Source organism: Tamandua tetradactyla, chromosome 16 (genome assembly GCF_023851605.1).
Source record: "Tamandua tetradactyla isolate mTamTet1 chromosome 16, mTamTet1.pri, whole genome shotgun sequence".
In the NCBI taxonomy this organism is placed as follows: domain Eukaryota; kingdom Metazoa; phylum Chordata; class Mammalia; order Pilosa; family Myrmecophagidae; genus Tamandua; species Tamandua tetradactyla.
In genome coordinates, this window is record NC_135342.1 from 60,757,209 (window position 1) to 60,782,243 (window position 25,035).

Here is a 25,035-nt window from a genome sequence, read left to right on the forward strand (position 1 = left end):
CAGTGTGACTATGTGATTGTGAAAACCTTTTTTCTGGTGTGCTTTTATCTATGTTATTGACAGATGACTAAAACATATGGATTAAAAATAAATAATAGGGGAACAAATGTTAAAATAAATTTGGTAGATTGAAATGCTAGTGATCAATGAAAGGGAGGGGTAAAGGGTATAGAATGTATGAATTTTTTCTGTTTTCTTTCTCTGAATTGATGCAAACATTCTAAGAAATGATTATGATGATGAATATACAACTATGTGATGATACTGTGTTATAGATTGTGTATCAAGAATGTAATGATCATATGGTAAGAATGTTTGTGTTTGTATGTTTAATAAAATTTTTAAAAAAATCTCAGAAACAAATCAATGGGTGCCTGGGCCAGGATGACTGCTTAGCAAGGTGTGAGATTTAGCTCATCCTCCAGAGCAGCTAATAAATAGCCAAGAACAGTACAGAAGAACTGCTGGTGCCACATCAGTGACCGGACACACAGCGTACACCAGTCTGAACCAGCTGGATTGGCTGTGAGCCCGCCCAGAATTGCCCAACTGTGACGGCTGGCACCCCTCCCCCATAGGCTGCTTCCCAGAGAGGAAAGGAAAGAGAGTTTACCAGCAACAGGGGCTGAACACAACCAAACTCCAATTGTGGAATTAATTCACAAATTCTGACTACTAGAAATAGGCCCCCAGCTCAGCTGAACCTTGAGTAGAAGCGGACGTCGCTGGTTTTTGCTCCAGCATAGAGGGGACAGGGATGATGGACAAAGAAAAAGAGAAAACAAAACAACAGAGGCTTTTTTGGATTTGAAAAGGTCTGGGCCGTGAATAAAGGAGGGGGTCCATAGGACCTGGAGATACACAGTGAAATGTACCAACTTAAAGTCTTGATTGGCAAACCCAAGGAACAGGGGTCTGGCTCTGAAAAGGAGTTTTCTCTTTCGTTTTGGTGGCTGTGTTTCTATGGCTTAACTCTTTGGATACAGCTGCAAGGCTTCTTGGGCTCCACTGCTGCAGGCATAGGCAGAATTAAGCTTCTTTAGTGTTTGTCTGGAGCCTGTGCCTTCCCCAGGAGAGGGGTGGGTCCCAGCTCAGGTGGAATCCCTCCCGCAAGGAGTTCAGACCTCAAGTTCTGAAAAAGTGAAGGGACTGAAACCAGACTACAGCCTCTCCTCTGTCTCCACCATGCCCTCTGCAGGGAGAGTCTGCTGAAGTTAAAGGTACCGCATCACCTTATGCTGGTGGGACCTGCAGGAAGACAGGCACCACATACTGAGCAGGATAGGAAAAACGGAGAGCCCAGAGGCTTCATAGGAAAGCCTTTCAATCTGCTGGGTCTCACCCTCAGGGAAAACTGATACAGGTGACACTTTCCTCCTGACAGGAGGCCAGTTCGGTCTGGGAAAATCTGCCTGGGGGGCTTATAACACCTAAGTAGACCCTGCTAAGTGTGGAGTGGAAGGAAGGTACCATACAGGCAGGGAAAGAAACAAGAAAAAAAGAACTGAAAAATTCTGATATGTTAGATAAAACCTAAGCTAGAGGTCCAGAATAAGCTGAACAGAATGTCAAAGAACAGATAAACAACAAAGTCATCCAGCAAGAAAATCCTAGGTAAAAAAAAAAAAGTAAAAACAAGCTCCAGAATAAACTAATTAAGGTAATTAAATGCCTAGACGCCAGCAAAAAATGTGTCACACTAGGAAAATTGAAGATATGGCCTAGTCAAAGGAACAAACCAACAATTCAAATGAGATGCAGGAGTTGAAACAATTAATTCAGAATGTTTGAACAGACATTGAAAACCTCATCAAAAATCAAATCGGAATTGTGGGAGAATATAAAGAAGGCAAGGAATGAACAAAAAGAAGAAATCAAAAGTCTGAAACAACAAATCACAGAACTTATGGGAATGAAAGGCGCAGTAGAAGAGATGAAAAAAACAATGGAAACCTACAATGTCAGATTTCAAAAGGCAGAAGATAGGATTAGTGAACTGGAGGATGGGACATCTGAAATCTGACAAGCAAAAGAAAATATAGGGAAAAGAATAGAAAAATATGAGCAGGACTCGGGGAATTGAATGACAACATGAAGTGCATGAGAGTATACGTGTTGTGGGTGCCCCAGAAGGAGAAGAGAAGGGAAAAGGAAGAGAAAAGCTAATGGAGGAAATTATCACTGAAAATTTCCCAACTCTTATGAAAGTCTTAAAATTGCAAATCCAAGAAGTGCCGCATACCCCAAACAGAATAGATCCAAATAGACTTACTCCGAGACACTTACTAATCAAAATGTCAGATGTCAAAGAGAAAGAGAGAATCTTGAAAGCAGCATGAGAAAAGCAATCCATCACAAACAGGGGAAGCCCAATAAGACTATGCATAGATTTCTTAGCAGAAACCATGGAGGCGAGAAGACAGTGGGATGATATATTTAAATTACTAAAAGAGAAAAACTGCTAACCAAGAATTCTATATCCAGCAAAATTATGAGGGAGTAATTGAAACATTTTCAGACAAAAAATCACTGAGAATTTGTGACCAAGAGACTGGCTCTGCAAGAAATACTGAAGGGAGCCCTAGAGACAGATACGAAAAGATGGGGGAGAGAGGTGTGGAGAAGAGTGTAGAATGAAGACTATCAGTAAAGGTAAAAAGAAGAAAAATTAGATATGACATATAAAACCCAAATGGCAAAATGGTAGAAGAAGTACTACCCATATAGTAGTAACACTAAATGTTAATGGATTAAACTCCCCAATCAGAAGACACAGTACTGGTGGAATAGATTAGAAACAGAACCCATCTATATGCTGTCTACAGGAAACACATCTTAGACTCAAGTATAAACATAGGTTGGAGGTGAAAGTTTGGGAAAAGATATTTCATGCAAACAATCAGAAAAGAGCAGGAGTAGCTATACTAATATCCAACAAATTAGACTTCAAATGTAAAACAGTTAAAAGAGAGAAAGAAGGACATTCTGTGTATTAATAAAAGGAACAATTCAATAAGAAGACATAACAGTCATAAATATTATATGCCCTGAGCCAGAATGCTCCAAAATACATGAGGCAAACACTGGAAAGAGAAATAGATACATCTACTGTAATATTTGGAGACTTCAATTCCCAAGTTTCATCAGTGGACAGAACATCTAGACAGAGGATCAATTAAAGAAACAATTTGAATAATACAGTAAATGAGCTAGAATTAACAGACATTTATAGAACATTACACCCCCACAACAGCAGAATACACCTTTTTCTCAAGTGCTCATGGATCGTTCTCAAGGATAGACCATATACTGGGTCACAAAGCAAGTCTCAATAAATTTAAAAAGACTGAAATCATACAAAGCACTTTCTCAGGTCACAAAGGAATAAAGCTGGAAATCAATAATAGGCAGAGGGCCAGAAAATTCACAAATATATGGAGGCTCAGCAACACACTCTTAAACAACCAGTGGGTCAAGGAAGAAATTACAAGAAAAATCAGTAAATATCTCAAGGCAAATGAAAATGAAAACGTGACATATCAAAATTTATGGGATGCAGCAAAGGCAGTGCTAAGAGGGAAATTTGTCGCCCTAAATACCTATATTAAAAAAGAAGAAAGAGCAAAAATCAAGGAATTAACTGTCCACTTGGAAGAACAGCAGACTAACCCCAAAGCAAGCTAAAGGAAAGAAAAATGAAGATTAGAGCAGAAATAAATGAAATTGAGAACATGAAAACAATCGAGAAGATCAACCAAACCAGAAGTTGGTTCTATGAGAAAATCAGTAAGATTGATAGACCCTTAGCGAGGTTGACAAAAAAGGAGAGGATACAAATAAATAAAATCAGAAATGGAAGAGGAGACATAACCACTGACCCCACAGAAATAAAGGAAGTAATGAGAGGATACTATGAACAACTTTATGCTAATAAACGTGACAATGTAGATGAAATGGACAACTTCCTAGAAAAGCATGAACAACCAACTTTGACTTGAGAAGAAATAGACGACATCAACAAACCAATCACAAGTAAGGAAATTGAATCAGTCATTAAGAAGCTCCCCCAAAAGAAAAGTCTAGGACCAGATGGCTTCACATGTGAATTCTACCAAACATTCCAGAAAGAATTAGTACTAGTCCTGCTCAAACTCTTCAAAAAAATTTAAGAGGAAGGAAAGCTACCTAACTCATTCTACGAAGCCAACATCACCCTCATACCAAAGCCAGACAAAAATATTACAAAAAAAAAGGAAAGTACAGACCAGTCTCTCTTATGAATGTAAATGCAAAAGTCCTCAACAAAATTCTTGCAAACCAAATGTTCTAAGAAATGATGAATATGCAACTAAGTGATGATATTGTGAATTGCTGATTATGTTGTTTTATTTTGTTTATTTTTTTAATTAATAAATAAAAGTAAAAAAAAGAAAAAGTATGTTACATTTATAACTATCAGTTCAAAAGGTTCGAGGGAATTTAATTAACTCAGTGCAAATGCTCAGGAATTGTTTAATGGCATTTGATCTGTTCACCTTGACTTAATCAAACATTAATCAAAGAAAAAGGGAAGGTGATAAAAAAAAATTCTTACAAATCAAATACAGCAGCATATAGAAAGGATTATACACCATCACCAAGTGGGATTCATCCCAGGTATGCAAGGATGATTCGACATAAGAAAATCAGTTAATGTAATACACCATACCAACAAATCAAAGCAGAAAAACCACATGATCATCTCGATTGATGCAGAAAAGGCATTTCACAAAATTCAGCATCCTTTCCTGTTGAAAACACTTCAAAGGATAGGAATAGAAGGGAACTTCCTCAACATGATGTAGGGAATATATGAAAAACCCATAGCTAGCATCATCCTCAATGGGGAAAAACTGAAAACTTTCCCCCTAAGATCAGGAACAAGACAAGGATGTCCACTATCACCATTGTTATTCTACATTGTGTTGAAAATTCTAGCCAGACCAAGTAGACAAGAAAAATACAAGGCATCAAAATTGGAAGGGAAGAAATAAAACCCTCAGAAAAAGAAATACAAGGCATCAAAATTGGAAGGGAAGAAATAAAACCCTCACTGTTTGCAGATGGTATCATACTATATGTCGAAAACTCTGAAAAAATCCACAGCAAAACTATTAGTGCTGATAAATGAATACAGCAGAGTGGCAGGTTACAAGGTCAACACTCAAAAACCTGTAGTGTTTCTATACACTAGTAATGAACAATCTGAGGGGGAAATCATGAAAAAAATTCCATTTACAATTGCAACCTGTTCTAGTTTGCTAGCTGCCAGAATGCAATATACCAGAAACGCAATGGCTTTTAAAAGGGAGAATTTAATAAGTTGCCAGTTTACAGTTCTAAGGCCAAGAAAATGTCCCAAATAAGTGTATAGGAATGTCCAATCTAAGGCATCCAAAGAAAGATGTCTTGGTTCAAGAAGGCGGATGAAGTTCAGGGTTTCTCTCTCAAGTGAAAAGGCACATGGCGAAAACAGAGTTTCTCTCTCATCTGGAAAGGCACATAGTGAACACGGTCAGGGTTCCTCTGATCTGGAAGAGCACATGACGAACATGGCATCATCTGCTAGCTGCTTCTCCTGATTTCCAGTTTCTTGAAGCTCCCTGGGAGGCGTTTTCCTTATTCATCTCCAAAGGTCGCTGGCTCATGGACTCTCTGCTTCGTGGTGCTGCAGTGTTCTCTGCTTTCTCTCTGAATCTCTCATTCTCCAAAATGTTTCCTCTTTTATAGGACTCCAATAAACCAATCAAGATCCAGCCAAATTGGTGGAGACATGTCATCACCTAATCCAGTTTAACAACCACTCTTGACTAAATCACATCATCCAGAAAGATGATCTGATATACAGTTTCAAACGTACAGTATTGAATAGGGATTATTCTACCTTTATGAAACAGGATTTTTATTTAAACATGGCTTTTCTAGGGGGCATACTTTCTTTCAAACCAGCACACAACCAAAAGAATAAAATATTTAGGAATAAATTTAACTAAAGAGACAAAAGACCTATACAGAGAAAAGTATAAGAAATTATTAAAAGAAATCACAGAAGACCTAAATAAATGGAAGGGCATACCGTGTTCATGGATTGGAAGACTAAATATAGTTTAAGATGTCAATTATACCTATTGATTTACAGATTCAATGCCATACCAATTAAAATCCCAAAAACTTACTTTTTGGGAATATAGATACAAATAACCAAATTTATCTGGAAGGGCAGGGGTCCCTGAATAGCTAAAAGTATCCTGAGAAAGAAAAGTGAAGTCGGAGGTCCCACTCTACCTGACTTTAAAGCATATTATGAAGCTACAGTGGTCAAAACAGCATGGTACTGGCATAAAGATAGATATACTGACCAATAGAATTGAATAGAGTGTTCAGATATAGACCCTCTCATCTGTAGACAATTAATATTTGAAAAGGCAGTCACGCCAACTCACCTGGGACAGAACAGTCTCTTCAATAAGTGGTGCCTAGAGAAGTGGCTAACCACATGCAAAAGAATGAAAGAGAATCCATATCTCACACCCTATACAAAAATTATCTCAAAATGGATCAAAGACCTAAACATTAGATCTAAGACCATAAAACTCTTAGAAGAAAATGCAGGGAAATATCTTATAAATCTTATACTAGGAGGCAGTTTCCTAGACTTTACACCCAAAGCACAAGCATTGAAGAAATAGATAAATAAATGGTGACTCCTCAAAATTAAACACTTGTGTGCATCAATGAACTTTGTCAAGAAAGTAAAAAGACAGCCTACACAATGGGATACAATATTTGGAAACAATATATCAGATAAAGGTCCAATATCCAGAATATATAAAGACATTGTTCAGCTCAACAACAGAAAGACAGACAACCCAGTTACAAAATCGGCAAAATACTTGAACAGACACTTCACAGAAGAGGAAATACAAATGGCCTAAAGGCACATGAAAAGATCCTCAACTTCCCTGACTATTAGGGAAATGCAAATCAAAACCACACTGAGATATCATCTTACACCCTACAGAATGGCCGATATCAATAAAACAGAAAACGACAAGTGCTGGAGAGGATGTGGAGAAAGAGGCACACTTACACACTGTTGGTGGGAATGTCAAATGGTACAATCGCAGTTTGACAGTTCCTCAGGAAGCTAAGTATAGAGTTACATATGACCTATGTAAATGGCAGTACCATTGCTCAGAGGATATGAGGGCAAAGACACAAACGGACATTTGCATACCAGTGTTTATAGCAGCATTACTTGCAGTTGCCGAGAGATGGAAACAGCCCAAATGTCCATCAACAAGATGAGTGGCTAAACAAGCTGTGGTATATACATACAATGAAATATTATGCAGCTGTAAGATAGAATAAAGTTACGAAGTATGTAACAACATGGATGGACCTTAAGGACATTTATGCTGAGTGAGATTAGCCAGAAACAGTATGCTCTCACTGATATGAACTAACATTAATGAATGAACTTGGAGAATTTCAGTTAAGAACAGAGGCCATCAGGAGATAGAAATAGAATAGATATTGGGTAATTGGGACTGCAGGGATACAGCTTGTGCAGTGGGACTGATTGTAAAAATTCAGAAATGGATAGCACAATACTACCTAACGGTAATACAATAATGTTAGAACACTGAATGAAGCTGAATGTGAGAATGATAGAGGGAGGAGGCCTGGGAGCACAAATGAAATCAGAAGCAAAGATATATGATGAAGACTGGAATGGTATAATCTAAATTGGATGCTTAGCGTGTATAATGATAGAGACTGTACAAATTTTAAAATGTTTTGCATGAGAAAGAACAAAGGAATGTCAGTAATGCAGGATGTTGAAAATAGATGGCAATTAATATTTTAAAGTTTTAACTTATGTCTTAGACTAAAGCAAAAATATTTATTTGGTATAAAATTTATATTTTGACTAGTGCATTTATTAATATAACTTATATGGACAGCTTAGCTGAACACCATAAGTACATGGGACCTTGAGTAGGGCATGAGATTTTGTATGTTTGTCCAGAGTGATGCCTCGATAAACCCCAGAACGATTTAAACGAATGAAAAAGTATTTGCAAAGTCCCCTTGGGGCATGGCAAGAAAGGGGGAAAATTCAACTTCCCCAATTGGAGAATTTTTGATGTTCTTACAAGCAGTGGGGACAAGCAAAGCAATATGCTGAGCCCCCAATCTTGGGGTTTGTTCATATGAAACTTAACCCTGCAAAGGATAGGCTAAGCCTACTTAAAATTAGGCCTAAGAGTCACCCCCAAGAGAACCTCTTTTGTTGCTCAGATGTGGCCTCTCTCTCTCAGCTAAAACAACAGGCAAACTCACTGCCCTCCCCCTGTCTATGTGGGACATGACTCTCAGGGGTGTGGACCTTCCTGGCAATGTGGTACAGAAATCCTAGAATAAGCTGGGACTCACCGCGTCCCAAGGGATTGAGAAAACCTTCTCCACCAAAAGGGCCAAGAGAAAAATGAGACAAAATAAATTGTCAATGGCTGTGAGATTTCCAAACAGAGTTGAGAGGTTATCCTGAAGGTTATTCTTATGCATTGAATAGATATCAACTTTTTAGTTAAGGCATAACAGAGAGGCTGAAGGGAACTGCCTGAAAATGTAGAACTGTGTTCCAGTAGCCATGTTTCTTGACGATGATTGTATAATGATACAGCTTTTGCAATGTGGTGATTGTGAAAACCTTGTGTCTCGTGTTTCTTTTACTACCTTATGGACAGATGAGTAAAACATATGGATTAAAAATAAATAATAGGGGGAACAGATGTTAAAATAAATTTAGTAGATTGAAATCCTAGTGATCAATGAAAGGGAGGGATAAGGGGTATCATGGGTATCAATTTTTATCTGTTTTCCTTTTATTTCTTTTTCTGAATTGATGCAGATGTTCTAAGAAATGATCATGATGATGAACTGTGATGATGAAAAAAAGAATATTCATATTGTATGTTGATTGGCTTTATTAATAATTTTTTTTAAATCTCATATAAGTGGGAAAAAAAAGAGCCCGTTCTGAGAAGTGTGTCAGCAAATTAATGAGTGAATCATAGAAAACCGACAGCTGGCACTGGAGTTGGTATATCTCGCACATTATGAATCAGATGCTGGAGATCTGGGGGAAATAAGGTTAGAGAGTGAATATTTTCTCCTTCTAATCTATCATATCCTACCTCCTTTTCACAGAAGTAAGACGAAGTAGATCGCCTCTGAGGTAAAATGAGTGTCTTTAGTTGGCCCTACTAGTGTGGCGTGAAAGGGAAAGCACAAACTTTATTAGTACATGTTAAGGGTGGAATATGAATAATCTGGACAACTGTGTGGTATTTTCTGACCAGGTTAAAAAGAATAATCATAGTGATGACTACCCTCAAAATATCTGTCTTTTGAGTCTAGACTGGTTGCCCTCAGCCTCTTATGTTGTGCTGTATACTGGGAATCTTTCTTGCAATTAACCTTTCCTGTTTTTAAATTCCATATCTTTCTTTCTTGGCTTATGTCTCATTGTGGTGAAGAAGGGTTGCTTTTTGGGGAAAGAGAGCCTGAAGTTAAATATTTTGAGTTCTTGTATGCTTTGAAGTATCTTTATTCTACCCTCATACTTCATTGAAGATTTGGGTGGTTCTTGAGATTGAAGTTGCAGATTATTTTCATTAAGAAAGACTTTTTTTTCCCATAGTCTTCTTGCTTTCAATATGGCTGTTGAGAATCTGAAGCCAATCTGACTCTTGTTCTATTGTTTGTGACCAATTTCTCCCCCACTGGAATTTTGTAAAATCATCTTTGTGTCCATGATTTCGTATTTACCTTGATATAACCTGGTGAAGGTCCAAATTCATTTATTGTGCAGGGTACTTGGTGGCCCTTTTCAGAAATATTGCTGTTTATGCCTTTTGGTCTGGGAAATTGTCTTGAAGTATTTTCACTGATCATTTCCTTTCTTGTGTTTTCTCTGTTCTTTTCGTAGCACTTATTTGGTTGTTGGACCTCCAGGACCAATCCTCTTAATTTTCTTATTTTCTATCTCTGCTTTTATAGTTTACATTCTGGAAAATTCGTGCACTTTAACTTCAAAGCCTTTTTTCCCCCGATATTGAAAGGCATTTATTTCATTTCTGCATTCATTTTGTAAATGAAACCTCTACAATTTGGTTTCCAGTTAGTTTCCAGTATCTTACTGCTTTTGTGCGGTTGGGAATTCTGAATGAATTGATTTGAACCAATGCAATTAAAAGAAATTTGATTATGTGTTACCTGAGACTCACAGTTAGAGCTCTGTAGCTATAAAAGTCAGCACTACCCCATACAGGAACTGCTTAAAAAGTTGAAAAAGAAATCAGACTTCTACTAAAGATATGAATGAAGCTGATCTCGATAGGTCTATGGTAGATCAGAATCCAGGGTAAAGGATGTTATGGTCCATATTGTTAAAACTTCAACTTCAGTGTAAATCAAAGGGGAGAGATGTTTATTTGGTTCAAAATTTATATTTTGTTTGTTTCTTTTTCTGAATTAATGCAAATGTTCTAAGAAATGATGAATTATGCAACTAGGTGATGATATTGTGAATTACTGATTATGTTTTATTTTGTTTCTTATTTTTTTAATTAAGAAATAAATTTTAAAAAATTTGTATTTTGGGTACTTCATTAACTAATTAAAGTTGTATGTTCAGTTTAGTTGAATACTATAAGTACATGGGATCTTCAATAGGGCGTGAGATCTTGTTGGTCTGTCTGGGTTAGTGTGATGCCCTGAAATATCCCAGAGTAATTTGGGTAGTGAGTAGAGTATTTGCAAAAGTCCCCTTGGGGGACTGGGGAGAAAGGAGGAAATATTCAACTTGCCCATTTGAAGAATTCCTGATATTCTCACAGGTAGTGGGGAAAGCCAGATCAATGGATTAAGCCCTCAATCTTGGGGTTCACCCTTATGTAACTTATTCCTGCAAAAGAGAAGCTAAGTCTACTTCTAATTATGCCTAAGAGTCACCCCCAAAGAACCTCTTTTGTTCCCTAGATGTGGCCTCTCTCTCTAAGCCAGCTGGGCAAGTGAACTCACTGCCCTTCCCCCTATGTGGGACATGACTCCTAGGGGTATAAATCTTCTTGGAAATGTGGGCAGGACTCCCAGGATGAGCCAGGACCTAGTATCGTGGGATCTAGAAAGTCTTCCTGACCTAAAAGGGCAAGAAAGAAATGAAACAAAGTAAAGTTTCAGTGGCTGAGTGATTTCAAACAGAATCGAGAGATTATCCTAGAAATAATTCTTATACATTATATAGACATCCCTTTTTAGGTTATGGTGTATTGGAGTGGCTGGAGGAAAGTACCTGAAACAGTTTATCTGTGTTCCTGTAGCCTTGATTCTTGAAGATGATTGTATAATGATAAAGATTTTACAGTGTAACTGGGTGATCACATGATATAGCTATATATTTATATATGATATATTTAATGACTAATTATCAACAATCAAGGCTACTGGATTACAGTTTAGCAATTTCAGGAGTTTCCTTCCAGCTATTCTGATACGCTAGAAACCAAAACGAAGTATCTGTAAAATGAGTCAGTATTTGTTGAGTCTCAATTTCTACTATCATATATTTAATTTCCTTGACTTTTTCGGTTCTGTAAATGTTCATTTTTTTATAGCATAGTATTCTTGTTTCTTGGATGCAGTATTCTTATCTCAGGATATAACTGATAGTCTCCCTCTAGCACCTTGCATAGTCTCAGAGGAAACAAGGGGTCAGTAACTGAGGCATAAAAGTCAGAATTTATCTTGATGTGGCTTTTTACTTAGGAAGAGTACACTGAAACCAAATTAAAGTAATTATTTAGTACATTAGCAATGTTAATACTTCTTTATGAATTTGCAGAGAAGATCTTTATTCCTGAGCAAAGTCTTTAGTTTGGTTAGTGCATCCATTTATTGAATCTGTGTGTATAATGTGTATGCACACATATACACACATATGATCTTTTAAATGCTAAGTGTATTCTAAAGTTTTCCATGTTATGATTTCTCTAGATCAGTGGAGAAGAAGCTAGTTTTATACTTAACATGCTACTCAGTTATGATTCAGAGACAAACAAGATCAAATGACTGTAATGATTATCTAGCAGGCAAGTGTCTGAGCATTTGTGAAAGGGAAACAGCATGTTCCTAAAGGAGTATGAGTCAGAATGAAGTGTCTCCTAAAAGAATCGGTTAAATAGAGTACAGAAATTATCACAACTAAAAGACAGTGTACATACTTCTTTAATAGACTATCTGGTGCTTATTGTCTATCATAGTAATATTGCTTTTTCTACTGATTCATTGATCTATGGATAGGAACAATTGTTCATTGTCTCAAAAAAAAAAAAGTTATTTCCCTTGGAAATAAATTTCCATATAAGACATTGGTAGAAATATGAGTGTAAGCAATTAAAATTTCTGTGATACTTTTTGCCTTTTATATTCATTGACTTGATTAATATGTATTAGCACCTATGAAGGAGTTATTATTTACCCTGATTTTGTATGTGAGGAATCTGAGCCTTAGCAAGTATATTAGTTTGCTAAGCTCCCAGAATGCAGTATAGCACAAATAGGAACTACTTTTAAAAAGGGAATTTAATAAGTTACAAGTTTACAGTTCTTATGCTGAGAAAATGACCAGAGTAAGGCACCAACAAGAAGTTATCTTCACTCAAGAAGGGCTGATGCCATCTGGAACACCTGTCAACTGAGAAGGCACATGGCTGGCATCTACTGGTCCTTTGTTCCTGGGCTCCATTGCTGTTCCTATGGGGGATCCTTACTTTGCTTCTCTTGGGCTGGCCTTCATCTCTTGGCTTCCCTTGGCTCTCTCCACATTCTGGCTTGCTTAACATCTCATGGGAGGGCACATGGCAACATCTGCTTGACTCCAGGTATCTCTGAACAACCTTATCTTTTGTCAGCTCTGAACTCTCTCCAAAATGTTTCCTCTTTTGAAAGACTCCAGTCAACTACTCAGTATCTACCTGGAAGGGGTGAAATCACATTTCCGTCTAATCAAAGGTCACACCCACGATTGGTTGCGGCACATCTCTGTGGAAATAATCTAATCAGAAGTTTCCACCCTACAATATTGAATCAGGATAAAAAGAAACCGCTGCCTCAACAAGACAGAATCAGGATTAAAACATGGCTTTTCTGGGGTACAAAATACATTCAAACAGCACGGCAAGTTTAAGTAATTTGTATCAAATACACTAATAAAGCTAGAATTTAAACTTGGATTATCTAAGTTATTTCTTATCTTTTGTCATTATTTAAAACAGTTGTTGAAATTAACATCCTTATAATCAAATATTTTATGTATATCTTTGATTTAATCTTAGAATATATTAATAGATATGGCATTGCTGGGTCAAAGGATAATGCACATTTATTCCCAAAAATACATTTCCAGTATAATTAGCCAGATTATACTCCTTCTGGCAATGTAAGAGAATCTCGTTTCCCTCATTATTAAAAATCTTTGCAGTTTATTTTTATATTTGTTTAAAAATACTTATCACCATCTTTTTAAAAAAATCTTGTTTTAATTTATATATTTGATTGTTGTTAGTGAACACGATATTAATAATTCTTGGCTGTTTGTATTTGTTTTGTTCTGAACTCACTTTTTCAAATGATTAGCCAGTTTTCTGAACTGCACTGCTTTAAAAATATCCTTTATCATTGGCTTTTTTAATGTTACTGCTTTCATATATTAATACTTTTTTTAATGACAAAGAATTTCGTGTATTGGTTTATTTTTTCTCTACTAAGCGCATTAGTCATTCATCATTTGAATATCTGACTTCCTTAGAAACCAACTGAATACTTTTTCTCCCTCCCACCATAAAAATACAGTAAGTAATTTGCTTAAAAAATCAACTATGAATCAATATTCTGGTTTCCTCTCATTCGTTTAATATGTATCTCAGTGACAACTAAGTAAGGCAGTAGGCAGAAGACTGAGCTTTCAAATGATTCTCCGCATAAAAATGCTGAGCTATTTAACCTGCTCTCTACACATCATAACATATGTACATTGGAAACTTTCACACTGGTTTAAAAATCATTAAATAGTGTTGAATTCTGTCTACTCTATTTAAATGAGTGCAGCTTACCTTTAGCATTAGAATCAGAAAACTACTTAAGCCTCAAAGTCCCCAACAATTTGGGGTATTGAGCTAGATAACCACCTTAAAGACACTTCTGACAAAAGTAGTGCATTACTTAAAGAGAGGTTTCCAGAACCTGCTGTTAGAACCTAAGTATACAGGGAAAACACTGGTTATCAGTCATTGTTTACACAGTTTTACTCTTCAGGCAGTTCTTTGCCATTGGTCAGCTTTAATTAGGTCAGAGTCCAGCAGGAAAGTGCACGGTGCACCAGATTCACCATCTCTAAAATTGCTACTCTTCTCTCTTCTTCACTGAAAGATTGTACTGAGCTAGGCTTTACTCATGACAGGCCAGCAACATGGACACTTTTATTGTGGTGTTCTTTGGGCTTTCCTGAGTCAGCATCTTTTCTCTGGCTTCATCATGTAAGGAAGATTCAATGGAGAAAAGCTAATTGCATAGGGGTCCTCTATTTTAGGCTGGTCAAACAAATGAGCAGTGCTCATCTTAACACTGTCAACCAGTTTACTTTTAAAGAGCTGAACGTCTTTTTCCTATAGTACTGCAGCCTCTGGGTTTAGGGGGTTTGCTGTATCAGTCTTGTAGAATACTCTCCTTGCATACATTAATACTTACCAAATATGATTATGGTTCTGCCTCCATTTTACAAGTGCTCTCTTCACATCCAGTTCACCTGAGGTGGGATCAACTAGCAGGTAAAAGACAGGAATATCAAACACCAGGTGTGGACAGTCGCCATCTGGGTAGTTATTGGGGATAAAAACTGTAAACTTAAATATACCGTCTTGATAAAGTCCATGCTGAATGAATATTACTCCAAACTACATCAATGCAGAGCAATAACATGGCTTGCACATAGACACCAGGTAACTTCTGCTTCACAACCAAGGTAAATTCTGCAAGAAGAGAATATTCCAGGTAGATGGGTCCGTAAGAAGCGTGTGTGCCATTTGTTGACTGTGCTGCGGGGGCAAGAGATGTAGGCTTAGTTATGAGCAAAGCATTTTTGGGAATAGAAGGCAGCTGTTTCTTTAGAGCAGTGCGTGGGCAGACTGGTTTTCATGTGCCCTGTTGAAGACTTCTCTTCACCATCAGATTGTTTGCGTATGGCACTTGTAGACATGGTTCAGAAAGGGTTCGTAACATGTACTCCAAACAAATAAATTCAACAGTCTGTGTCATCAGATTCTTCTGTCCTCAGCATTCACTTGACCAGATTGCTTGCCAGTATACCTCTTTTGCCTTCAAAGCAGTGCTCTTGGCTGTGGAGCGCCTTTGCCACACAACAGTGTTTAACTTTTGGATTTTTTGTTTTATTCCATTAAGTATCCTCTGACTGCCACAGTACATATGCTTACTGATATATTTTTATATGATTTAATGTTTGAAAAGACAAAAGTTATACTCTTTTTGTACTATTTTCTTGGATGGTCTGATTCTTTTATATGAATTGTAGGGTTATTTTTTATTTCAGAAAACATTTTGAGGTTTGGATTTTTATTAAACTTTGGAGTGAAGTGGCGTTAGTAGTTTTACCATCCAAGAACATGGTATCTTTTTAGTTATTCTGATATTTTCTTTATATCTCAGGAATTAAGCAATTTCTTCTTTTAGAGACATTTCCTTTTAAATAGCTACTGTTGTAATATAGGAAAGTTACTGAGTTTTGTATATTTATTTATAGCCAGCCACTGTTGATCTCATGAAGCCACTTGGTTTTTTCACTGAATCTTTTGGATTTTTCAGGTAGATAATCATCAGATGATATTTCCTAGTCATAGTTCAATGCAATTTTATAAGAATTGTGCTTTTTTTTGTTACATTTTACCTTTTTTTAATGCAATTTTATTGAAGTATATATCCACATTCCATATAATCATCCAGATTTTGCAACCATTGATTCACAGTATCATTAGATAGCTGTGTGTTTGTCATCACATTTGAGTTTTGAACATTTTCATTAGTACAAAAAAAATAAAAATAAAAGATAAAAAGAACACCCAAAACATTCCATAACTTCCCCCTTTTATTTATTTATTTATTTTAATTTATTTTTTCTTTCTCTCTTACTCATCTGTCCATACACTTGATAAAGAGAAAGGAGTGTCAGTCACAAGGTTTTCAGTCACACAGTCTACCTTAAAAGCCCTGTAGTTATTAGTCATGTTCAAGAATCAGTACTATTCGATTATAGTTCATCAGTTTCCCTGTAGCTACTCTAACACTCCCCAAACTGATAAAAGATATCTATATACCGCATAAGAATAACCTCCAGAATGACCTCTCAACTCTTAAAATCTCTCAGCGAGTGAAACTTCATTTTGTTTCATTTATCTTCCCCTTTTTGGTCAAGAAGTCTTTTTCAATCCCTGGAAGCCAGGGCCAGGCTTATCCCTGGGATTTGTGCCCCCCCGTATGGGGTGAGGGCAGTGAGTTCATCTGTGAAGTTGGCTTAGAGAGAGAGACCACATCTGAGCAACCCAAGAGGTGTAAGAATTGTGATCTTTAAATGGAGTTTGCAAACCTGACAAACACAGCTTCTTAAAATTGTACTATCAGTAGTACATCCCAGAGACCCTTAAGAGTTAATAATAAATAAAACTGGTGAATTAAATTTTAATTCTTGGAGTTATTTTTTATGTATTCACCTCTTCCTCATTAAAGACTTCATGTTAACATGCAGTGCTGTTGTGGTATTTGGAACCTTTTTTCAGTGGTGGGATAGAAATTTTTTTTTAAATGTATCTTACTTCCCCACTTCCTTTATAACCCTGATCATAGTTGACAGGTAATAAACACTTGTTGAATGGATGGGTCTTTTGAAATTGAAATTGTTAAGGGGAAGTTACAAGAAAAAAATTATAAATTCCAGCTAGGTTTTCTGCTGTCCTGTCAATCAGTATTTAAATATTTACTGAGGGTCTAAGGTACTGATCACCTCTAAAATTGTTTCATTACCTCTTATTTTCCTAGTGCCTCATTTTATAGAGTTACAAGTGGTTAAGCTTCAATGACTTCTAATAGAGAAGTAAAACATTGTTTCCAGCTGAAAGGATTTTTTGAGGATGAAGTCTTTGATTCTTGCTTTTTGTCTAGCTTTGACCTTTATTTTCTGTTGATTATGTTGATTTTATGGCTCAGTACTTGTGTACATGAGCGTCTTCTTTGTGAAACTATAGTTATTCCGCTTTAATTATCTTAAAATTATCTCCTTTGGAACCACTGAAAAAAGGGAACTCTATTTTCCCCTGCATCCCCAATTTCTGTCCCTCAGCCCAGCTCCCTAAGAGATAGAAACTCTAATCTCTACTTTAAGTATGTAATATTGTAGAGGAAAGGGATTGCCCCTGCTTATTCAAAATTTAGATTGCCTCAGGCTAAGGAGTCTCTGGACCCTCAGAGAAGGAACTGTTTGTTCAGATTGATAAACCAGAATTGACCAGTCTCCCTGGTACCCTTTGTCTGATACTTTCCTTATATTTCAAAAGTCGGAGTTACTAGTTTTCATCTACTTAAGTAATTTGTTCCATTTACTAAATTAAGAGTTTTTATCATCTCAAGCTCTAGAAAGACCTTGGTGTCTATGAGAGGGGTAAGAATGGAGTTGTTCCTATCCTAGTTGAACTCCTTATGCATTGCAGACTCCTTTGAGAATTTGAAACATCTTAGAAAAATGTACACAGGAACAAGCATGCATTTTTATACAGAATTTCAAAAGATTTCTGGTCTTCTTGAAACTTGCTTGTAAACCCAAACCCTTCCATGAATTCCTTAAACTCTAGATTAAGAACTGCTGCCTAAAATATTGCTAAAAGTTATGAATTGCCTAAGATCCATGATAAAATACTTAAAGGAGAAAAAATTTTTCTTTAATTTATTTTATTTATTAAACATACCAACATACAAACACAAACATTCTTACCATATGATCATTACATTCTACATATATAGTCAATAATTTACAATATCATCACATAATTGTATATTCATCATCATGATCATTTCTTACAACATTTGCATCAATTCAGAAAAAGAAATAAAAAGAAAACAGGAAAAATTCATCCATATCATACCCATTACCCCTCCCTTTCATTGATCACTAGCATTTCAATGTACTAAATTTATTTTAATATTTGTTCCCCCTATTTATTTATTGCATTTTTTAAACTTTTTTATTAATAAAAAAATTAACAAACAAAACATTAAGATATCATTCCATTCTACATATACAATCAGTAATTCTTAATATCATCACATAGTTGCATATTCATCATTTCTTAGAGCATTTGCATCGATTTAAAAAAAGAAATAAAAAGACAACAGAAAAAGAAATAAAACAATAACAGAAAAAAAAAAGATTATACATACCATACCCCTTACCCCTCACTTTCATTTACCACTAGCATTTCAAACTAAATTTATTTTAACATTTGTTCCCCCTATTATTTATTTTTATTCCATATGTTCTACTCTTTTGTTGATATAGTAGCTAAAAGGAGCATCAGACACAAGATTTTCACATTCACAGAGTCTCATTGTGAAAGCTATGTCATTGTTCAGTCATCATCAAGAAACATGGCTACTGGAACACAGCTCTACATTTTCAGGCAGTTCCCTCCAGCCTCTCCACTACATCTTGAACAACAAGGTGATATCTACTTAATGCATAAGAATAACCTCCAGGATAACCTGTCAACTCTGTTTGAAATCTCTCAGCCATTGACACTAGTCTCATTTCACTCTTCCCCCTTTGGTCGAGAAGGTTCTCTCAATCCCTTGATGTTAATTCTCAGCTCATTCTAGGGTTTTTCTCAGTCCCTTGATGCTGAGTCTCAGCTCATTCCAGGATCTCTGTTCCACGTTGCCAGGAAGGTCCACACCCCTGGGAGTCATGTCGCATGCAGAGAGGGGGAGGGTGGTGAGACTGCTCGTCATGTTGGCTGGAGAGAGAGGCCACATCTGAGCAACAGAAGAGGCTCTCTTGGGGGTGACTCTTAGGCCTAAATTTTTAATAGACTTGACCTAACCTTTGTGGGGTTAAGTTTCATATGAACAAACCCCAAGACTGGGGGCTCAGCCTGTAGCTTTGGTTGTCCACACTGCTTGTGAGAATATCAAGAATTCAACTTGGGGAAGTTGAATTTCTCCCCGCTCTCACCATTCCCTGAAGGGGGCTTGCAAATACTTTTCCAGTCACTGATCAAATCACTCTGGGATTCATCGGGGCATCACTCTGGACAAACCATCAAAATCTCATGTCCTACCTGAGATTCCAAGTACTTACGACATTCAATCAAACTATCTACATGAGTTATATTAGGAAATGCTCTACTCAAAATATAAATTTTGTAACAAACATTTTTTGCTTTAGTCTCACACATAAGGTGACATTTTAAAGTATTAATTATCATCTATTTTCAGCACCCTGCAATAATGACATTCCTTTGTTCTTGCTCATGCAAAAACTTTTAAAATTTGTACATTGTACATTTCACAATTATTATACACTCTAGGCATTCCTAGATTATACCATCTCGATCTTTACCATCTATCTTTCTTTCTGATTTCATTTATGTCCCCAGTCCTCCTCCCTCTATCATTCTCACATGCAGCTTCATTCAGTGTTTTAACATAAAACAGTTAGGTAGTATTGTGCTGTCCATTTCTGAGTTTTTATATTCAGTCCTGTTGCACAATCTGTATCCCTTCAGCTCCAATTACCCAATATTTCACCCTATTTCTATCTCCTGATGGTCTCTGTTACCAAGGAAATATTCCAAGTTTATTCACTCATGTCAGTTCATATCAGTGAGACCATACAGGAGAAATTTTTACTTAAGACCTTTTATTTAATCTTTAGCCACTGGACACCTTACGTGTTTTCTCCTCTTACCTCATTGGCTATTCATAGTCTGCTCTGTTGGGCTCTTTTCATATATCCAGCATCTAAAAATTGGGTTTACTCAGGGTCTTCCTGTGTGCTTTTCTCTCTTTCTATTCACTTCTTGGAGAATTCCTCTTCCTTTTCTCTGAATTTAAAGTCCATAATATTGTTTATAACTGCTATATTTATATCAGCCTCCCAGATCTCTTCTTGGAGTGCTAGAATCCCATACATAACTGCCTACTCAAAATCTCCATATGGATATCTCATAAATGTCACCTATGTAGCATAAAAATTGTTGCAAACATTTTTATAACTGCCTTATTAAGATATAATTCACCGTTTTAATAGTGTACAATTCTGTGATTTTTACACAAAATGCATTCCATAAAGCCTTTAATTTACAAGTTGGGTATTCACACAGTTGTGCAACCATCTCTGCTGTCTAATTCCAAAACATTAGCATTCCAAAAAGAAATTCCATATCCATTAACCATTTCCTGTTCTCCCCTCCCTCCAGCTCTTGCAGCCATTAGCTTTCTGTCTCTGGATTTACCTATTCTGGTCACTTCAGAAAATGGAATCATATGATAGGAGGCTTTTTTTTTTTTTGTCTTCTTTCACTTACAATAATGTTTTTAAGGTTCATCCATTTTGTAGCATCTATCAGAACTTCTTTCATTTTTATGGCCAAATAATATTCCGTTGTATGGATAATACCACATTTTGTTTATTCATCCTTTAGATGATGATGCAAACATGTTTTTGCTGTAGCTCTTCTGCTCAAGTGATGTAGAATTTGAAGCTACAGAATGTGAAAATAAAATGATAAAAATCATGTATAATCTGAGTTGAATATAACATCACAAATTCTGTTCTTTAGAACTTTAGTTAATAGAAATTTTGTTAAACTAACTTGTACTTTATTTCCTAAAGACCACAAAGTGTGAGGCTAGTCACTTTTAACCTTCAGTGAAAAGGTTAAAAATCTTTTAAAAGATTTTAAAGATAAGATATAGAAAGATAAGCAGGCTATTTTGTGTGTGTGTGTGATTCACTTAATCTGTTTATCCATTTGGTAAATTAAAAGCTTTATGTAATCCATTTTGTATGAACGGTTTCATTGTTTTAGGACAATGGTTTAATCCCTAGGTCATATTCTAATAAATTCTATTTTCCAAATTAGAAGTAAGGCATCGTCATTTTCAGTGATAAGAGTCTTTGTATTTAAATGACATTATTGAATTACCTTATAAAATACCAAACTGTTAAAGAGACAAAATTTATTCATATTTTGAGGTTTGGTCTCCATGAAAGCTCCAAAGATTTCTTTGAAGATCTACACATAAAACCATATGTTTTTAGGGCAGTGCAATGGTGGCTCAGTGGCAGAATTCTTGCCTGTCATGCCAGAGACCCTGGTTTGATTCCTGGAGCTCGCCCATCCAAAAAAAAAAACACCATATGTTTTAAAATGTGAACATCTAAATGAATCACCAGGATCATCTAAATATTATTTTTAATGATAATTCTAGACATATACTGTGATTTAGAGCTGTAGCCATTTTCTGACCCGTTTAGGAATTTCGTTAAACAGATAGTTGTTTTCTTTGTCATAAGTGTACTTTTGTCAAGCACTAGTATATGGGATTTTAAAATTTAGTAATTTCATAAGAATATTTCTGGCTATGGAGATTAAAAATGAATAAGCTAAGAGATTATGGAATCTTCAGTTCTAAAAAGAATAAACCATTGATGAAGAGTATAAAATCTGATTCAGTTGAAGTTGACCTTTCTCTGCTACTAGATGAAGAGTTATTAGTATGAGAATCTTAAATATTGAGATGCATTTATAGGTGAAATGTTATACACCTCACTGCATGCTTCTCCTCCCCTCTGTTAGAGCAGTTAAGGTGTTAATCTTGTTTGGAAGATGTGATTCAAGTTATATTGGTGTGAAGTATAGAGAGGGTATGTTTTTAGGTGTTTTAATTCCAAGAATTAAAATTTAATTCACCAGTTTTATTTATTATTAACTCTTTAGGTATGGAGTATGAGGAAGTCATAGTCATTTGCTTGACTAGGTGCACAACAGTAGAGTTTTAAATACACGATGTAGAAGGGAATGAGCACTTATCAGTACAGAAGGAAATGTGTGGTTAAACGGTTTCAGCTATAACTGTAGACTACTTCCCTTGGTCCAAGTGGGAGGAGAAATGGAGCTTATGTTCTTTTTCTCTGATATAAATGGAAATTGCTTTCATGTGTCTTATTTGAGCCCTTAACAATGTTTGTGTTTAGTACTGAAGGCAAGTGATATAAATATGTTCAAGAAATCCTAAGTCCTATAGGTTTTATTTTACATGTGCTCAGTAATAATTTTCTAGCATGTTTATGAATATTGGTAGTTAGTTTTTTTTAAACATCTCTTAAAACAAGGAGATCTTAAGACTCTTTGTTGAAGAAACTGTTGAAGTAAATAAAAAAAAAATGGTGCTTCCAGTTATTTCCTGAAAATGAGACCCTCCCTTGTCAATTTATATAATTATATAGGTAATAAAGAATGCAAGATAGCAGTGGGATTATCCAAAGAAATGTATTTGGTATAGGAAAATGAAGACCCTCATTTAATAAAGATATATACATTTTTTTTTGGCATGGGCAGGTTCTAAAGATATATATTTTATAGCCTGGATTTTTGAAAACTCATTAAAGTCTTGATTTTTCTGCATTTAAAAAATCTTGTGAGTGCAGTGCAACAATGGCTCAGTGGCAGAATTCTTGCATGCCATGCCGGAGACCCGGGTTCAATTACTGGTGCCTGCTCATGCAAAAAAAAAAAAAAAAAAAAATTCTGTTCAAAGCAGTGAATGATAAAACAGTAAAAATCTATGCTGATTTTTTAAATTCAGAAACCCATGTTAAATGAGGTAGAAAATGCCTAATGTAACAATATTTTTAAAAGTAACTATTAAGATAGCATGGTGTTGGTATGGGAGAGATTATAAGAACTTCAATAAATTTCTCTGAAGCTTCTTATCTGGATCACAAAATATTCACCTCAAGTTAATAGCATTAGGACCTTTTCTTAATGGGGTCTTAATTGCTTTTGTGAACAATTATATTTTGAGCCAATATGAGAATTAATTTGGTGATAAAAAGTTAAAATGATCTGAATTTGGAAATCAGTGGAAAATTGACTTTTTTTGAGGTAGTTAATAAAGCTGTAAACTTCAAACTACATCCAAAACATAGGATGTAGAAATTTTCCGATAAAGTTGACCATTTACAGATGAAACACAGTTTTTGTTTCAGCAGATTTGAAAACCCTTCTAAAATTTATAGATGCCATTTTTTTTAACTTTAATGCATCAAGTATAGGGAATATATTTTAATTTGGCAGTGACTTGATGTCTTATAGCATCCTAAGATACTTATTTTAGATAATTCTCTAATATACAGTAGATATGATTGTTGGATATGACAGAAAGGCTAATTTTCTCACCTAAAACTATTGTAGAGGAATAAAACATTCCCATTTACTGAAATTTCAAAATGTGTGATATTTTAAAGAAATATTTGTCCTTAGGTTTTAATTGGTTTCTTTAGTTTATTACTTAAGAATTTAAAAATGAGTTAAAAGAACTAGATTTTGGGTTAACTTATTTTCTAGACATGTTTGATATATGTAGGGGCAAATCCTGTGATTTTAAAACTTTTCCACTATATATATATATTTACCACCACTACCCTCACACACCCCCCTCCACCCCCATGGACAGTCACTGGGAATTGAACCTGGGTCTCTGGCATGGCATCCAAGAACTCTGTCTGCTGAGCCACCATGGCCCGCCCTTCTACTATATTTTTAAAAGTTTTGAAACAGAATTAAATTCTCTATAAAGATGGCGATGGTTTTGCCTGGAATCTTTATGAGACTCGTAAGATAAGCCATGTATATGTCATCTAATATTGTATAGAAATAAATGTATTAAGTTTCTTTGGTTAATAGCAGTGGAAAGCAACTCCGGCTAACATAAGTCAAGAAAAGAAAGAGGAAAAAAAAAAGCAGCATTATTTTCTAAGAAGTTATGAGGTAGCTTATGAGAAACTGAAGGAAAGTATGAAGAGCCTGACCCTGGGTGGCTCCAGGGATCCAAGTAGAAGGAAGCAATGCATGTTTTCTTCAGAGGCTAGTGAACAGTTGTTTTCCATGTTTATATCCTTTTACCCATGATTTAAAAATCAAGGGAAAAACCAGATTATCCTAGCTTCAGGTAGAAGAGCAATAATGTCTACTGTAAGTATTAACCTTACTATAAGCAGTTTTTACAAATCTTGTGAAAGTTCCTTTTAAAAGTAAGCTGCAAGGATTGTAGCTAGAAATAAAATCCTGGCAAACCAGATTAATTTAATCTACAGATATGTAAATAGAGGTTATGGTTTATATATTTTTCTGTAATTCTTAATTTTATGATTATGCCCTTTTTTTTTCTTTTAAAAAAACTACAGTGTTTATTACATAAGCAGGTGTAATCCTTTTGTTTTTATGTATCTCATGGGTTTTTCTGGTTTTCATCTTGTGTTTTAGGTATATTTGAAGGCCCCCATGATTCTGAATGGTGTCTGTGTTATCTGGAAAGGCTGGATTGATCTGCAGAGATTGGATGGTATGGGCTGCCTGGAGTTTGATGAGGAGCGAGCCCAGGTAGGGTGACTTCAGGTTTTTACTAAACATGGTCTCTTTATTTATCCCCTAATCTTACCTTTGTTTGGGACCTATTTTATCCAGTTTTTAAGAGTTAAGTATGGAAGTTATCATGCTCAGTTAATATTGAAGATTCTTGAAGATGTTGAGACTCAGATTCTGATCTGGATTTTGATAAATCTTTTCCTTCATAGTTCAAAACTTC

General features: G+C 35.7%; 1 protein-coding gene and 1 pseudogene across 3 annotated transcripts in view; one reads left to right on the forward strand and one right to left on the reverse strand.

Annotated features, from left to right (window-relative positions):
• Positions 1–25,035, forward strand: part of CBFB (core-binding factor subunit beta) — a 97,558-nt gene that overhangs the window by 42,306 nt on the left and 30,217 nt on the right. For all 3 annotated transcript variants that reach the window (XM_077132685.1, XM_077132683.1, XM_077132684.1), the window contains exon 4: positions 24,714–24,830. In XM_077132685.1, the coding sequence (XP_076988800.1) occupies positions 24,714–24,830 (117 nt within the window). The remainder of the gene's footprint in view (positions 1–24,713; positions 24,831–25,035) is intronic.
• Positions 14,450–17,392, reverse strand: LOC143659983 (AKT-interacting protein pseudogene; annotated as a pseudogene).